This window comes from Panthera tigris, chromosome D1 (assembly GCF_018350195.1).
Source record: "Panthera tigris isolate Pti1 chromosome D1, P.tigris_Pti1_mat1.1, whole genome shotgun sequence".
NCBI lineage: Eukaryota > Metazoa > Chordata > Mammalia > Carnivora > Felidae > Panthera > Panthera tigris.
This window is the reverse complement of record NC_056669.1, coordinates 53,600,998-53,618,838: the sequence shown is the minus strand read 5'-3', so window position 1 is coordinate 53,618,838 and position 17,841 is coordinate 53,600,998. Positions and strand designations below refer to the sequence as shown.

The 17,841-nt window shown below is 50.4% G+C and overlaps 1 protein-coding gene across 3 annotated transcripts in view; it reads left to right on the top strand.

Annotated features, from left to right (window-relative positions):
• Window positions 1–22: 22 nt before the first annotated feature.
• Window positions 23–17,841, top strand: part of USP35 (ubiquitin specific peptidase 35) — a 57,927-nt gene continuing 40,108 nt past the window's right edge. The window contains exons 1-8 of one of the 3 annotated variants that reach the window (XM_042959535.1): window positions 3,528–4,259; window positions 5,428–5,550; window positions 6,211–6,892; window positions 7,933–8,065; window positions 9,580–9,709; window positions 10,125–10,226; window positions 11,783–11,941; window positions 16,775–16,968. In XM_042959535.1, coding sequence (XP_042815469.1) covers window positions 6,220–6,892; window positions 7,933–8,065; window positions 9,580–9,709; window positions 10,125–10,226; window positions 11,783–11,941; window positions 16,775–16,968 — 1,391 coding nt within the window. In that variant the 5' untranslated portion in view covers window positions 3,528–4,259; window positions 5,428–5,550; window positions 6,211–6,219. Of the gene's footprint in view, window positions 311–3,527; window positions 4,260–5,427; window positions 5,551–6,210; window positions 6,893–7,932; window positions 8,066–9,579; window positions 9,710–10,124; window positions 10,227–11,782; window positions 11,942–16,774; window positions 16,969–17,841 lie in introns of those variants that run through there. The other 2 variants (XM_042959536.1, XM_015536098.2) reach the window with 2 other exon arrangements.

Genomic DNA, 17,841 nt, shown 5'->3' with positions numbered 1-17,841 from the left:
CCGTTTCCCGCACCTCGCCCCTCCCCACGCTTCGTCCCGCAGCCCCGCAGCCCCGCAGCCCCGCAGCCTAGCGGCCGCGCGGCTGAGTCGAGCTCCCTGGGTACAAGCTTGTACAGAGCTGGGTGGGGAGTTTGGACTTTGCAGTGGAAGCAGCATCCCTGCCTGCTGAGCGGGACCTGGCGGAGGGCGTCCCCACTCCAGGGGGAGCAGAGGACTCGCCCTGACCTAGCCTGGCCTAGACTAGTCCTGCCAGGCCTGAGCGCCCCACCCAAGAGCTGGCTCTGAGGCAGGGGCCACCGGGGTCCCAGAGGTAAGGGGGTCGGGTCGTGTGTGCAGGTTGTGGGGAGTGTCTGCACCCTGGCGGTTCGAGAGCCCTGGGCACGCGCGAAGGGCTCCCAGAGTTTGGGGCTGGGAGAAGGGAGGTCCAGGTGCAACTTGGGCCTCGCTGTGTGACCTTGGGAGAGTAGCTGCCCCTCTCTGGGCTTCATCCTCTTTCATCACTTGTGTTTGGTGGTGATCCTGCCCTCCCCCTCAACCATGAAGCTCACCGGCCTTTCGTGGGGACCGCAGCCTCAGCCTGGGCTGGGCGCCAGTGCACCGGTATAACTGGAAGGAAGGGTGGGACTAAGATGGGGCACAAACTGGGGGGCTAAGAGGTCGCACCCGCCTGGAATGGGCTTCTGTTCTCAGCAACCTCGCCCGGGTATATTCCCTCTACAAGACATGAGACTCCTTGTGTGTTAGCCTGGTGCCCGCCCTTCCAGAAACCCTGGGGTGGGGGTGGGGACATGTGAGGGGTGGCCCCAGCAGGGATGAGTGATTGTGGTGGGTTTCTGAGAAGGGAATATATGCTCCTACCCTCTTCTTTTCTCTCCTTCCATTCCCCTTCAGTAAAAGAGCTGTTGCTTTTTACCAGTAAAACCCTTTTTTTTCTTTCTTTCTAGGAGACAGTTTGGTGGCCCAGGCAAGGGCCTCCCAGTAGTAGGGCAAGGGGATTCTTTCAGGGCTGCCTTAGGTAGAAGAAATTAAGTTAAAAAAATTCAGAGACAGATATTGCTGTCCAGAGATCTGGGTGGGGGGAGGGTGCTGGGAGGGTCAGCTTAGTGCTCCCCAGGCAGCTCTGGCACCCAGGGGAGTCAGAGGAGGAAGACTGGGTGTGAGGGTCAGAGATAGAAGAAATGGGCTTCTTCACTCTTAGGTACTGGCTTAGGGCTTGGAGGGTCGTCTGTGCTCTGAGATAGGGAGAGGTTGAGACTTTCCTGAAGCCCCCTCCCCTGTCCCATTGGATTCTGTGAGCTTTTGGCCTGAGAGCTAACCAGGAACAGTTTTTGTTTTTTCCTTCTGCTTTGGTTGTTTGAGTCATTTTTAAAAGGCTAAAGCCTCATTGGGTCCTGTCTGGTGACCTCTGTAGGGACTTTCTTGGCTGATGTTTGAGTCTTAGGGTTATGGATATGGAAGACCAGACCTGGCTGAAGAGAGGGCACTGACTGGGCCAGTCTCTGGAAGGGGTTTTCTGGTTATATCTTCAGTTGTATCTCATCTTGCTGTCACATGTTTCTCACTGGGCACTTAGCACTCCTTCACCTCTCTGCCTGGTCTTGTGCTGGGCACTAGGGCACAAATAGGAGATTGGATCTATTTCCAAAGAAGATCCTAGCCTAGTGAGAAGATAGACCTAGAATCCAGTGGCACTGCTGAGGGATGAGAAAAGCAAAGAGACTTGGATTGCAGAGGGGTTAGGAAAGGTTTCCCAGAGAAGGGGGCATGTGACCTGGGCATCAGAGGATGAGTCAGAATTTGCCAGGAGAGAAAAGGGAGAAGCCTTTCCCAGAAGAGAGGACATCACCAAAAGGTGGCCAGGAGGAAAAGCCCACTGTGCAAATTCCTTCAGATTTGTAACCAAACAGTGTTTGTCAAGTTCATGTCCATCCCTTCCCCCCATCAGCCAGGTGTCACAGAAAGGGCTTGAATGTCAAACTCTGGAGTTTGGATCTTATGCTGAAGGGGCTAGGGAGCCTTGTGAGTTCTGAGCAAGGCATGGCAGGATGGAGCTTATCATCTAATGAGGTTAATCTGAAGATGTTATCAGGGTGGGTGGATCAGAGAGACCAGGGAGGGATGAGGAAGCCTGAATTAGGGCCCAGGGTGTGGGGGCAGGGCAGGACATTATACACACCCCCCGCCCAGACACAGTGCTTTGGGGGTGGTGGAGATGAGTCAGTCTTCACCATGCAGGACCAGAGACCTGTCAATACACAGTGGAAATGCGAAGGGTCATCTGAGAGGGACAGATTAAAGGATCTGGGCCTTCCAGGGCGAGGGATTGTGATGTTCCTGTATGCTTAGTGCGTGCCCTGGAGCAGACTGGGGGTTGCTGGGACTGTCAGACTGAGAGGTATAAGCCAAGGGCTTGGGGAAGAGCAGCAGCGTTGGCGGGGAAAGGCTATGGGGTGGTTAGGCGGTCATCTCCCATTTTGGGGCTCCGAGGCTCAGAATGGTGAAAGAGCACCTCAGAATGGTGAAAGCTATGGGCACCATGGGGCATAGTGCCTGGGCTAGATTCAAAGCCTGGACTCTACCCTGCAGAACACATACCTCTATTGGAGGATGGATTGAGGCAGGGAATGAGGAGATGAGTTAGGAGGCTACTGCACTAGTCCAGGCAAGAAGTAAAGAGGAGCTGATCTTGGGTGCTGCTGGAGCTCAGGGAGAGATAGGGGAAATGCTAAGTTGGCAGTGAGGACTAATGGATAAAATTCCTGGTAGAATCAGCAAGTTCCGGAGTGTGTGTCTGTTTCCCCCCTCGGTGCGAAATAGCCCAAGAATAGACTCATGACTGCCCAGCTCTCATTTTTTTTACACCTTGTCCCATTCCCTGCCAGGGCTAAAATGGTCTCCATTTTCCAGGTGAAAAAACTGAGGAGCCTGGCAGGGACTCACCCAAGGTCACCTGGTGATTCAGAAGCAGAGAACCTGGGCCTCATGCTTTTAATGCAGGCTCTTCTGAGGGAGGTTACGGCTGCTGTGTGCTGCTGCATTTGGTGTGGGGCAGCTGTCTCTTGGGTCAGAGCCAGCACCGACAGGCCGTCTCCTTGTCCAGAGCCTAGAGGAGTAATCCAACCTCCCCTGAGGAATGCTGGCAGTCTGCTACTTCCTCCCCCAGGGAGAACAAGCGCAGGTTCTTATCCCACCCTGCCAAGGCTGTGTCCTTCTCTCTTGTTCATCCTCCACTTTTCTAACCATGCCCTAGGGAAATCAGGCCTTGTCTTGTCTGCTTTTTGTGGCCTGTGATGAGGTCAGGTGAGCTCCAAGCCTCTAAAACCCTTTTGCATGAATGCACCCAAGATATTGAGTGGGTTTAGTTGGTGACCATGGTGACAGCTGACCTCAGACTGCCTGTGTGGGAGTGGGGGCAGGTAGGCAGGGCTTGCTTGGAGTGGCCAGGCCACGGACTGCACAGAGGCTGCGTGGCTGGCCTCAGAGATCACAGACCTCACAGAATGGCGCTATTGATGAGCTTCCAGGTGCAAACCATCTTATGTGGTAGGTTTCAGGTAGAATGATATGAAATTGCCAACATCTGACCCTTTGCTTTCATGTGGTTCAACCTGATATCATTTATCCCCATTTTGCAGAAAAGAGGCTTATGATGTGATTTGCTCAAGGACACATAATGAGTTGCAAGACTAAAATAATATTTGCCTAAGGTCACACTAGAATGTAGGACTCCTCATTCGTAATCTGTTTTTCTTTCCATTTCCAGAACCTTCCGTAGTCCCAGAACTCCATTTCTGCCTGCCCCCAGGTTCTCTTCCTCCACACATGATGTCAATATCTCATCGATTAGGGCTTCTTTTGGCTGCCTGAGTAACAGGATTTCTTGGCATCCTTGGTTGAGAGCATATTAAGTCCACTGGCCTGGAGGGCAGGGGTTGGGCTTTGCAGGGACGGTCTATAAGGGAGGTTGGTCACAAGCACTGCCTAGGAAAGAAAGGACCAGGGATGAAGGGAGATCAGTTTTAAGAGGTCTTTTGAGATTATGCCTTGCACTGGCACTCTTGACCAACGTGTTTGCCGCCACCCCCAGACTTTTAGGGACGAGAAATTCCTAAGGGCATGGACTTTGCTTCTAAAGTGAAGGGGACTGATACTTTCTGAGCACTTTCCTGTGCCCAGCACCATGCTGAGGACTTTATATTTGCTTTAACAACAACCCTGCAGGGTGGAACCAGGCTCAGAGAGCAGAAGTAACAGTGATGGTAAGAAGACTTCATTTGTGGTTGAATCTTATTTGGAGTAAAGAGTTCAACACATTATTCCAGGAGGCTTGGAGTGGGTCCTAGGCATATGAATTTGTACTAAGTACCCAGGTGACTCTGAGGCAGCCAAGCCAGTATTTGGGGACCACTGATCTGTACTCTGGCTTCACCCACAGTAATCTCGGAGATGCCAGCCACTGAGAAATAAGCCCTAGTGCTTGCCCTGAGGAGCTCACAGCCTTGTGAGACAGACAGAGACTTAAACAAATGGGCCCATTGCTTGGTAACACGTGCCATAATGGAAGCTTGGTCTCAGCCAAGAGCCAGAACAGAGAAGGGAGCATCTCCATAGGGCCTGGCACAGAGTCGGGGGCCCACAAGATCTGTGGTTCTGAATAAAAGTTTCTGGCTCCTCATTTAGTGAGTGTCTGGCTTGTCTTCACACCAACTCCAGCTCTCAAGAATAGTTTTTACTGAGCCAATAAGTTTAAACATCTGGACGCTGAACCTTGTATCAGGTCCTGCCTAGAGTGGGATTATACAAAGAAGCAAAGAAATGGCTGTCTTCTAGAAGCTGAAAGTTGGATGTTAGGAGCACAAGCTTTACCTTTGTGAACAAGCATGAGAAGCAGGAGAAAAGTGGGTCAGCTTGGGAGAAAGGCTTCCAGGAAACTGCCCAAAGGGAGGAGAAAGGGAAGGCTATTGTGGCTCAGAGGAATAAGGTAGCAGTAACTCACCGTATTTTGCATTTGTTTCTTCAACAAATGCCTACTACGGATCAGGCACTGGGCTAGGTGAGTGAACAAAACTGACATGGTTCCTGCTGTCAGGAGCCTATATAGTATAGTGGAGGAGGCTGACTTCATCCAAGTGATCATGATAAGTGCTATAAAGGACAGGGTGCCCTGAAATTGTTAACAGGGGTGTTTGACCCAGACAAAGAGGTTGGGGAGGGCTTCCTTGGGGAAGTGAATTTGAACCGGAAGTCTGCAGGGTGAGTCAAGGAGGGAGGAGCATATGCAAAGGGCTCAGTGGCAGGGAGAACACAGTGAATCAAGAGTGAGGGGCTGGTGTGGGATCAGGCTGGGTGGGGGGCAGGCAGGGCCTTGAGCGTGCAAGTCTGTGGAGCCAGGGCCACACAGACATGAAATGTTCTGCTTTATTGGAGGGAATTATGTGACCCCAGCTATAATGGAGGAAGAGGCTACAGGTGGCTGTAGGAATGGAGGGTGAGGGATGAATTCACGCCTGGAGGTCCAGGGATATTCTAACTGAAGACAGGGTGTTTGAGGTAAGCTCTGAAGGAAAATAGGAGTTTGGCTGGCTGTGTGAATGTGTGGTGGTGGTGGAGGTCCTGGGAGATAGGATGTTTCAGGCAAAAGGCACAGCATACACAAAAACGTGGAGTCTTCGAAAGGTGTAGATCACTTGGGAAATGGCAAGAACTGGATTTGGGGCAGAATAAAGTGTGCGGGGATCTCCCTGTTAGTTCTTCCTTGGGACCCTAAGCCCTCCCTCCCCGGAGGTGTGATTTTGTGTGTGTGTGTGACCCCTCCCTTCCCCCCCCAGGATGGGACTTGGCCAAGGTTCTGGACAACAGCTTCTATATCCAGCTGCTACTTGCCCCAAGAGCAGATGAGGTCACCAGGGATGCCTGGGGAGAGGAGGGCAGAAGAGTGGGGAAAGGGGTGGAAGGTTCAGATATTGCCTTTATGAGATTAAAAGGGCTCATCAGCAATAACGACAACTCCCTGGGGCTCATTACATGCCTGGCATTGTGTTTTACTTCATTGCATACCTCCCAGTGAGGCAGGTATCCTCGCCCCATTTCACAAATGAGAAAACCGAGGCCCAGAGAGGTGGTTGCTCGCCCCAAGTCTTAGTTCCGGGGGCTCGCTTGGGGAACTGGACCTGCTGGACAGAGTGTGACCCTGCTCCCTGTTCCCTGCAGCGCGGCATCATGGACAAGATCCTGGAGGCGGTGGTGACATCCTCGTACCCCGCGAGTGTGAAGCAGGGCCTGGTGCGGCGCGTGCTGGAGGCGGCGCGGCAGCCGCTGGAGCGGGAGCAGTGCCTGGCGCTGCTGGCGCTGGGCGCGCGCCTCTACGTGGGCGGCGCGGAGGAGCTGCCGCGCCGCGTGGGCTGCCAGCTGCTACACGTGGCCGGTCGCCACCACCCGGAAGTCTTCGCCGAGTTCTTCAGCGCGCGCCGCGTGCTTCGCCTGCTGCAGGGTGGCGCCGGCCCGCCGGGCCCCCGTGCTCTCGCCTGCGTACAGCTCGGTCTGCAGCTGTTACCCGAGGGGCCCGCGGCCGACGAGGTGTTTGCGCTGCTCCGGCGGGAGGTGCTGCGCACGGTGTGTGAGCGCCCGGGGCCCGCGGTGTGCGCTCAAGTCGCCCGGTTACTGGCGAGGCATCCGCGCTGCGTCCCCGACGGCCCGCACCGCCTGCTTTTCTGCCAGCAGCTGGTGCGCTGCCTGGGTCGCTTCCGTTGTCCGGCCGAGGGCGAGGAGGGCGCCGTGGAGTTCCTGGAGCAGGCCCAGCAGGTGAGCGGGCTCCTGGCGCAGCTGTGGCGCGCTCAGCCCGCTGCCATCCTGCCCTGCCTGAAGGAGCTGTTTGCCGTCATCTCTTGCACAGGTGTGTGTGCGTGGGGGCTGGCGTGGGGGGTCGTGTGCTCCATGAGCCCAACGTGCGCCAGGCAGGTGGCTGTAGGTGCGGGTTCCCGTGCTTGGTGTGCCCTGTGGCAGGTGTGTGTAAGGGGCTAATGCGCAGGTGGGGGAATGCAATGTTCCTTACTTTAATTAGGGCTATCCTGGGGTCCTGCTGTGGGTCTTATCCTGTGGTGCGTGATGGGCACACTCAGGAGCAGACTGCTGGGTGAGGTGAAGGAGGGACCCAGATCATGCTGGCCAGAAGCAGGACTAGGGTCTGAGTGAGACAACAGGAAAGGGGTGGTGTTGTCATGCCCTTTGGGTCAGGTGGGTTTTGTAGAAGGGTGACTTTCGATTCAGATTTTGAGAGATGGGCAGCAGCAGGGGCAAAGTGTACCAGGCAGGCAGAGGTGAAGCTCCGGACTCACGATGAAGCCTGAACATCTCAACTCTGAAATGTAAACGCTTGGTCCTCCATTGGCAATTGTGGTACTTGGACTACAGTATAAATGAGTGAAATAAGATCTGCGGCTTCCCTGATTATAGGGCTGTTCGGTTGAGAGGAAAGGAATGCACCTGGTGGGACAAAGAGAGCCAAGGTCAGGTGTATAAGCTCTTATCCAGTTGGACAACAGATTTTGATAACTAAATGTTCTTTCTCATCTCTAGTCCTTTGTGTGGTTCCACCTGGAATGTCCTCCCTCAAGTCACACAGCCCTTCTATCTGTTCTTGCCAGCCCTAATGTTACCCTTTCTTACAGATTTTGCCTATATAGGTACAATTGGTGGTGGTGAGGGGGTGGTCAGTGCTTTCTCTGTGCCCAGTACAGGGCACGTGAAGGTTTGTTGAGTGAATAAGCTAAGGTGGGATTGGAGGCTGTGATGCTGTAGGAGTTAAGGGGGTGGCCCCTCTGTGCTCTTTTCAGAAGCCTAGCCTAGTTCCTTGGCAGCATGAAGGCATGGGGTATTGGGGGAGGTGAGGCGTCTACCTATCTTGCTAAGCTCATCCCAGTTCCCCTATTCCAGAGGAAGAGCCTCCGTCTAGCGCCCTGGCCAGCGTGGTCCAGCACCTCCCACTGGAGCTAATGGATGGTGTCGTCCGGAACCTCAGCAATGATGACAGTGTGACAGACTCTCAGATGCTGACGGCCATCAGCAGGTGGGCTGAAGGCTGGGTGGGGATCAGGTCTCTCTCCTGATATACTGGGTGTGGTTGCTGGGCTAGATTTAGTGTCAGGAGGTCCAGGCCCTCATGCTTTTTCATTCATCCATACTTTTTTGAGTCCTGCTCCGTGCCCGGCCTAGGACTGGATGTGGGAGACACAGAGAGCCTTTCCCTAGCAGTGCTCTCAGGTTGGTTGCCAACTCTGTGATCCCGGACAAGTCAGTGAACTCTTTGAGCCTCCGTTTCCCCCTCTGTAATAGCAAAGGTGGTGTCAGAAGTTGTTAGGCTTCCATGGGGTCATACTAGAAGCTGCAAGTATATTATGAAGTGCATTCTGAGTTTGGCAGGTATGATAAATGGAGTTTGGATGCTTTTCAGCTCATTGCTTTTGCATATCTCCTCACCTCATTTGAATGTCATCGAACCTGTGATCTAGCCCCACCTGCTGGTCCAGTGATCCTAGAATATACTGCCTACCCTCCTCCCTGCAGGCCTTTGGCCCTGTAGATCCCACTCACCTGGCATGCTTCCCCTGCCATGCTTTCTATACCTGTGTGCAGATCTACTATCTCCAGTGGGCCTTCCTGAATTTCTTGTCTTTAGTGGGGAAGAGTGTGGGCTCCAGAAGTAAGTTGTCCTGGCTCTACTGCTTCTAGCCTGTGTGACTTTGGGCAAGTTACTACACCTCTGTAGGTCTCAGCTTCATTTATAAAATGTTGTGTAATTGAACCCATCTTATGGGGTCGTTGCAAGGATTAAATAACACGTGTAAAGTGCTTAGAGCAGTGGTGATAATTACCATCATAATTATTATGACCTTATTCTTTTTGTTGTTCGACCTCTTTATAGTATAGTCTACTGAGTCCAAAAGTAATGATACAGTGACATTTTCCTGAGTGCCTTCTATGTGGCAGCTTCATGCTGTGTGCATACAAGCATTATCTTGTGGGGGTCAGATGGGTTAATACATGTAAGGCAGATGGAGTAGTGCTTGGTGCAGAATTAATACCATGAGAGTTAGCTATTGTTACCTCTTTTAATCCATACCACAGTCCTGTGAGGTAGGTATTGTCCCCATTTTACAGAGGAGGAAACTGAGGCTAGAGAAAGTGACGTGGTCTAGGTCATAGGCAAGGGTCTGCTGGAGCCAAAGCTTCCAAACCTGGGGGCAGTGCTCCTGTGGTTGGGCCCCATGGTCCAGATAGAGACAGTTGAAAGCCCTAGTCTGCCAGTGCAGCCTCGTGTGTGGCGGGGGAGTGAGGTTTGGGCTGTTGAGAGGGCCTGTCCCACCTCCTGCTGCACTGGGAGCCCCAGTCTCTGCCAGATGCCTGTGCTGGGCTCATTTGCAGTTCTCAGAGGTGTCTTGTTCATCCCATGGACCCCAGGGCTGCTCTGTGTAGGTGCGGATAAGTGTGGGGTCTCAGGACATCATGGCTAGTGCCTGGGCTGCCCCCACCCAGGCTTTTGGGCCTCCCTGGTCCTTGTGTCATTGTCACTCCCCTCACCAGGATGATCGACTGGGTGTCGTGGCCCCTGGGGAAGAACATTGACAAGTGGATCATTGCACTGTTGAAGGGTTTGGCCGCTGTTAAGAAGTTCAGCATCTTGATTGAGGTTTCGCTTGCCAAAATTGAGAAGGTTGGTGGCCCCTGTCCTAGCCCTGGCTTACAGCTTTTCCCACTCTCTCTTGCCAGGGGCAGTGTGGGTCTGGGAGGCAGAGCACTGGGGCTCTCACCCAAGCTTGCTGTGACCCAGGATAATTCACTGCCCCTCTGTGGGCCTCAGGTTTCCCACATTGATTTCTCTGCTCATTCAAGAATATGTGTCTGTCACTTTGGGTCTGTCTATCCATCCATCCATCCCTCCCTCCCATCAGATATCTGTGTTACTACCCATCTGTCCATCGACTAGATCTGTGGCATGTCTGTGTTCTTGGTCTTGCATGGGTCTGTTGCTTTACCTCTGGTGTCTCTGATCACCTCTCAGGCCTGTGGCTACACTTGGCCTCTGTGGCCCAGGTGTGGGGGACTCCTCACCAGGGACTCTCTTCCAGGTTTTCTCCAAGCTTCTGTACCCCATTGTCCGGGGAGCTGCCTTGTCTGTCCTCAAGTACATGCTCCTGACCTTCCAGCACTCCCATGAAGCCTTCCACCTGGTAAGGGCCCTGCGTGCTGGCCTGAGGATGGGCGGCCCTTCATCCCCCACTGGTTTGGGTGGAGAGCAGACATGCTGTCTCTGTTGGGGTTGGGGGTTTGAAGCCCAAGACCTTAAAATCCAGGATATTAGGACTGGAGGAGACTCGAGACTCCATTTTGCGGGAGTTTTTTAGGAGACTAAGGCCAGAGAATTTGCATGGCCTCCCAACAGGCCCGTAGTAGAGTGACAGCCCTAGAATGAAGTCAGCTACTGTTCTTTGGGTGCCTGCTGTGTGCTAGGCACAGTACTAAATGCAGGACACATATTAACTGTCAGCCCTAAAGGAGAGTCTGTCCTTTTTTCCGTTTTTCAGCTGAGGAAACTGCAATTTAGGGAGGCTAAATCACTTGTCCCAGACACACAGCTGGTGAGCAGTACAGGGAAGATTTCTAGCAAAGTTGGTCTGACTTCTGACCCATTGTCTTTCTTATACCTTGCTGCTGACCAGCACCCGGGCGGTATGGCCTCCAGCTCAGGGCCCTTTCTGCTATCTTTGGGGCTGTCCCTTGGGAAGGACAGCTTGTAGTCCTTGGCAGGGGGGGTGGGTGGGTACCTTCCTGCCTTTCTTCCCTAGATCTGCAGATGGGTCCCTAGATACTCGTGGCTCCTGGTGAGGGCATAAATGTCATGCTTTATGATTTGCTGCAGTGGGAAAAGCACAGAACCAGGGATTGGAGTAGTTGGGATTGATTCCCATCTCTGCCATTTGCCAGATGTGGTGACTTTGGGCCAGGTGTTTACCTCTGAGGGCTTGGAACAGGGTAAGCCCCTAGGATGGTGGGAGAGTGTTAGATGAGATGATATTTGTCAAAAGCCTGCCACAAGTTCCTTTCCAGGGACTGGACAGATACTTGTTTATTTGCATCCTTCTCCTGAGCTCCCTGCTCCCAGTTCCTGTGGGCTGACTCTGTCCATCCCTGGGACATTATGTTAGAGCACCCCCATGGTTTGAAAGTTAGCACTCTGTAGCACAGAGGAAAGAAACAGGCTTTGGATTCAGACAGACACATGTGTTACTTCTCCCATAACACATAGGGGAAGTTCTTGGTAAATTATGTAATCTCTCCAACCTCAATTTCTTCATCTATAAGATGGGAGTAATAATTGCCAAATAAAGTCATTGTGAGGGTGAAGTGCTTGACCTGTAAGTGTTTGGTGAAAGAATGATGGTGGAGAGAAGAGTAGTCCTGGTCACTCAGGCTAGGCTCTCCTAGAAGGCCAGTTGGCTGAAGCTTATCAGCTGGGCTTGGGTTCAGGCCTCCTCTCAAGTGTGGGAAGGAATTATTTATCCCATTTGACAAATGAAGAGACTGAGGCAGGATATCCAAGGTCATGTGTATTGTGAAAAGAGTCACTTGCCTGCATAGCATGGAGTCCCATGTAGATAAGGGGGATAGTGGCAGGTGGAAGACCTCCCTGCCTCAAGGAGCTCTGGGTATTTTCAGCACTGACCACCAACCCATGGCTCACGTGAGTGGTAAATGTACTGAGCCTAATCCTCCTCTCCTCTCACAGCTCCTCCCTCACATCCCCCCCATGGTGGCCTCTCTGGTCAAGGAGGACTCCAACTCGGGGACCAGCTGCCTGGAGCAGCTGGCGGAGCTGGTCCATTGCATGGTCTTCCGGTTTCCAGGCTTCCCAGATCTGTATGAGCCTGTCATGGAGGCCATTAAGGTGAGTGACAGTCTCCCACTGCTCCCTTGCCCTACTCCAAAAAAGGTGCTGGTTTGGGCCTTGCTCAATGCCATAATACCCTAATACAGGTTAGTGACAGCCCCCCATCATTTGGTCTCTGCCTGTCTCCCATCACCTCCCCTGGCCCACCTGTGCTTCAGGCACACTGAACCACCTGCCATTTCCCCAGATGGGTCACCTCTCTTGATTTTCCAAGCCTTTGCATATGTCATTCTTCTAACTATAAACTGTTTTCTTGATCTGCCTGGATAGCTCCTGTTTCCATTGAATCTTCTCCACTAAGGCTCTGCTCAAGTGTTACTTCCCTCAGAAAGCTTTTCCTGACAACTCTCGATAACCCCCTCTCCACTGCAGGCTGGGTCAGGACTTCTTTGAGCTTCTACAGCTCCCACATCCCTTTGTCACGTGCTGTCACTGTCTATCTGTGTGTCTGTCTCCCCCAGCTGTAGCACTCCAGAGCAGGGATTGTTTACCTGTGTTCACATGGCTTTACTGATGCTCTGCTTTGTGCAAGACCCAGCTTGGGAACTGGGGACATGGGCTCGAGGCAGAACAAGTCTCCTCCACTGAGGAGCTTGCAGCCTAGCGGGGTGACAGGCCTGCCCAGAAGTCACTCTGATCTAAGTGTCTTAGGAAACACCTGTGAGGAACCAGAGACAGGAAGGATCATCCCCAGTTGGAGGGGGAAGCTACCGGGAAGAAGGAGATTCTGACCTGGGCTTGCTAGGTTGCTAGGACAATAACATTTGTAGGTGTAGTGCAACATTTGACAGTGTTTTCCATATATTTTGTTTGTTAATGCCCACAAGAAACAAGCAGGTACTATTGTTACCTGAATCTCATAGATGAGGGAAATGAGACTTGGAGAGGCTTGGTGACTTGTGCAAAGTCATGCAGGTAGTGAGAGACCTAAGCAGGGTGCTTGGTTGCTGAGCCCTTTCCCATTGCCTGATACAGAGGACAGGTCCAAGTGTGGGTGAAAGATGTCTAGGTAGGTGGTGGCCCTTATTATAGACCCTCTGATCTGACTTTCGTTTCCGTAGTCACAGCAGATAGATAACCTGAAAAGCGTCCCACTATAGAACACCTAGAAATGCTTGTTAAAATATAACAAACGTCTTTTTAAGTACATAGCTGAGCTTGCAAGAAAGTAATGGGGAATCCCCAGGGGCCAAAAAGGAAGCGAGAACTGGAATCCAGAAAGGTAAGTGAGAGATGATGCTCTTTTTGCCCTGGGGTGGGGAGGGAACGAGGGAGGGTGAAACCTTAGTCACTAAGCAGCTTGAGCTTGTAGGGACAGGGGGTGAGGCTTAGGGCCTGCTCCCACTAGGGCATTAGCACTAAGAAGCCCATATATTCTAGGACCCAAGAAAGGCTTTATTGTTGGCAAATGAGCGGCCTAGAAAAAATACATGCATGTCAAGTAGATGTTGAGGAAACTTTTCTGGCTTTGTCTGCGCTCAGGATTGAGAAAAATGAATTTTGTTATCATTGGCCTGCTCTCTTATGGGTTTAGGGTTTGAGTTCTCACTGTTTTTGTGGTTGTGGGACTCCACAAAGGCACTAAGTAAGCTTAGGCACTAACATTAAAAATGGTTATGAACTTGTAATACCCAAGAGTTGCCTCATAGAAACAGAAATGAAAATGCTTTCAAGTCACAAAGATAAACTACTGCTAAAGATGAGTTTATAATCCAAAAATGACAAAACACACAAGGGAACAATCCACCATGAGTGAGAGAGAGTAGATGCAATCAACAAAACCTCTGGCATTTACTTGGGTCTTGGCAGTTTTTCCAGCCTGAGAATTTGAGAGAGCCTGCCTACAATACAAGTGGGTACCTTGCTAGATCACAAGCTGCCTGTCACTGGAGGTAGATGAGCAGAGGAGACAGGGCTTTGACTTGGGGGAAGTGACTATTACTGTTTCCTATTAGCCTGTGAGCTTCTGGAGGTCAGGGACCATGTTTTGACCTCTGTGTCCTGCAAATATGTGAGTGAATTAGCATATGGAGAATGCTCTCCTGGAGGTGTGAACGAAGAGGAGGGAGCATGGCCCTGCACTGGGCCCTGAGGGAAACCCACACTGAGTGAGACCCAGGCTTTTCACACTAGGGGCTGTGGTCTGATCCAGGGGACAGTGAGTCTGTAAATACCTTTACCACTAGGTGCAGGCAGCTAGGCTTTATAAGTATAGAGAACATGTGTACCCCACTTGAGAAGATCTGGGAAAGTCTTGTAGAGAGGGGATACAGGAGTTAAGCTTTGAGGGATGGGGACTGGCAGGATGAAGCCCTCCTTTCCAGAGGCGTCAGAGGGAAAGGTGTGGGAGGGGAATGCGCAGTTTGTCAACAGAGTGGAAGGGACATCAGAAAGATCAGACTGGAGGTCCTGAAACCAGACTGATTCTGTTCAATCTAGCAGATAGGGGCTTCCCAAACATTTCCTCCGAATACTTGAGCCCAGAAAGGGGAGTTACCCAAGCAGCCTGACATAAGCTCAGTGTTTCTCTAAAATCTCATTTTATCTCAGAGATTCAAATATGGATTTCATAATGATGAACATTTGTTTTAATGTAAACATTTTTATTCCTTGAATATTAGAGAATATAGCTCCAAGGGAGGTGTGCTGTATTTGCCCTGTGGCTTTGAACACCTTTTGATATAAACTAGTTTGAGAGGCAAGAGAGCAATGTATCCATAGAATTTTTAAAAAATTTTTTTCTAAGATTTATTTACTTATGGAGAGAGAGAGAGAGAGAGAGAGAGAGAGAGAAAGAGAGAGAGAAAGAGAATATGAATCCTAGGCAGTCTCTGGGCAGAGCCTGTCTTGAGGCTTGAACTCATGAGCTGTGAGATCATGGCCTGAGCTGAAACCCAGAATCAGATGCTTAACTGACTAAGCCACCCGGGCACCCCTCTCCATAGGATTTTATGGGGTTTTTTATAAAATTTTTTTTTTTTTTTTTTTAGTTTTTAGTTTTGAGAGAGAGAGCATGAGCAGGGGAGGGGCAGACAGAGAGAGACACACACAGAATCCGAAGCAGGCTTCAAGCTCTTAGCTGTCAGAACAGAGCCCAGTGTGGGGCTTGAGCTCATGAGCTGTGAGATCATGACCTGAGCCAAAGTCGGACGCTTAACCAACTGAGCCACTCAGGCACCTTGGATTTTATTGTTTATAAAGTTCTTTTACATCTCTTCCATGAGCACATTCTTCTTTGTATAAAGGCTCCTCTATAAAAAAGTTCTGGAAGGTTCTCTTAGGCAGTTTCTCTGGGAGCTGTGGTACTTGCTAAGGGAGCCATTGTATATAAATTTCCAGTAACATTAGGAGCTTGAAACTTACTTCATGGTTTTATGTTCCTAAGAGTACCAAGTTACCTTCTTTGGGAAAAATGACATTTGATGTTTTTTTTTTTCTGTAGTGTGGATAGTTTTGCATCTTTGTGTGTGTGTGTGTGTGTGTGTGTGTGTACTTGTCTACATGCGTGAAGTTCTTTTTTTTTCTTATTGCCTTTTTGTCCCTATTCATGTTTTGTGTGGAGTGGGAATTGGATAGGGAATAATAGGAAGAAAAAAGAAGGGACTAAGAAGATAACGAGCTTGCATCTTTTTATCTTGGCTTGGAAGTTCTTACTTTTTTTTTTTTTTTTTTTCTTTCTTTTATCATTTGTGAGAGTTGACTGATCTGGTAAATGTTCTTGGGAAATGAACAAATAGAAGCGTTAAACCACTGCTTGAACCGGACCTTTTGCAGTGGTCAGACGATGTGCACTGGGGAGACTAGGGCTTTCAATGCTCAGCTGGTTTGAAACTCTGGAGGCTCGGACAAATCTGGGGACTGTGCTTAGGATCTGGAAATAATAGGGCTTTGAGGAACGTCATGTAAATCTGTTAAGTAACTCTCTATTATGCCTAGGTGTTTTCCTTTAAAATAGATTATCATTAGAACCCGTGTTGGGTAATGTTCTTTTAGGTGCACGTTTTAATGTGAGGAGAATGAGTAAGAAAGCATGCTAATCCCTGAGCCCTTGACCAGGAACCCATACCTCAGGCCCCCATGACCCTCCACTGTCCTGTGACCAGGGATCCATACCTCAGGCGCCCAGGACCCTCCACCATCCTGTCTGTGACCAGGGATCCATACCTTAGGCCCCCAAGACCCTCCACCATCCTGTCTGTGGGATCTTGCTTGGAGGCGGTGACTAATTAAACCTGATGGCAAACCTAAAAGTAGAAGAAGTGGGAGCATCATTGTGTGCATACTCACAGGCACAGTGAGAGTATGGCATGCCAAATTGATATGCCTCACTTGATGCATATGAGGACATTGAGTCTGAGAGGCTCACTGACCATAGCCAGGCAGCTAGTTAAGACAAGAGTCAGGATTAGGACTGAGATCTTGACTCTGTTGAATCTGTTGACTGGTGAGCCTGTGTGGTCATTGCTTAGAGTCTGCTGTACCCTGGGCTCCTCTAAGAACATGTGGATTATTTGCTTACTGCTTGTACGTCCCTGGAAAATTCTTTTCTCTGAGTCTTAGTTTTTTCATCTATAAGATGGGAATTTTATACCTTCCTAATAAGACAGTTGTGACATGAAAAGGTCATATAGAAGTCCCACGTGTCAGAATGAGAATCTAGAGTAAGTCTGGAAGCAGAAAGCTGTTAACACATATATCGAGAACATTTGTGGGGCAGTGTGCTTGGGTAGGGGTGGGGTAGGCCATAGTCCAAGAAGACTTCCCAGAGGAAGTGATATTTTTAGAGCTGACCGTGGTCCCCACCATCCTGCTAACTTGTTCCCTCCTCAGGACCTCCATGTTCCCAATGAGGACCGCATCAAGCAGCTGCTGGGGCAAGATGCCTGGACCTCGCAGAAGAGTGAGCTGGCTGGTTTCTACCCCCGGCTCATGGCCAAGTCAGACACGGGCAAGATTGGTTTAATCAATTTGGGAAACACATGCTACGTGAACAGCATTCTTCAAGCCTTATTCATGGCTTCTGAGTAGGTGCTGCTTTCATATTTCCTCTCTGCCCCTGCCTCTCTCCTTTGGGCTCCCTGGTGAATGGGGGTGGGGATGGGGGTTTGGAGAGGATGGGTCTTGCTTTGCATTGCTGGCATAATTCCCTGCAGTCTGTAGGTCTTGATGGGGCAAGTGAGAGGTCCCAGAGGGCTCTAGGCCATTGCCAAGGCAGAAGGTCAACACTGGATGGGAGCTTGAGATGGGACTTCAGGGGCTGGAACAGGTTTTGCACAGGGTTGGTCAACATCACTGATTTTTCCCCTGGGTGGATTGTGTCTTTCCGAATAGAACTTCCATTCATCCTGGTCTTAGACATCCCCTGCTCCCTCTACTAAAACAAAATCTTTTTTCTCAGTGGCTACCTATCCAACATAAGGTTTGCTTAAAAATCACTCAAAGTTTCAGCCACAGAAGTGGACATCTTTTCCCCCCAATTTGTGTGTGTGTGTGTGTGTGTGTGTGTGTGTGTGTGTGTGTGTGTGTGTGTGTGTGTTTAAAATGCACATAACATTTACTGTATTAACCATTGTAATTGTGCAGTTTAGTGGTAAATACATTCACATTGTTGTACAACTTTCCATCATCCATCCATGTAACTTTCATCTTGTAAATCTGAAACTCTATACTTGAATTAAACAATAACTTCTCATGTTCCCATTCTCCCTTCCCCCAGCCTCTGACAACCTTATTATACTGGCAACCCAAGTGTTTTTACATTTTGGCTATCGTGAATAATGCTGCTGTGAACATGGGTGTACAAATAACTTTTGAGATACTACTTTCAATTCTTCTGCATATATGTCTAGAAGTGAAATAGTTGGGTCCTAGGGTAGTTCTATTTTTAATTTTTTGAG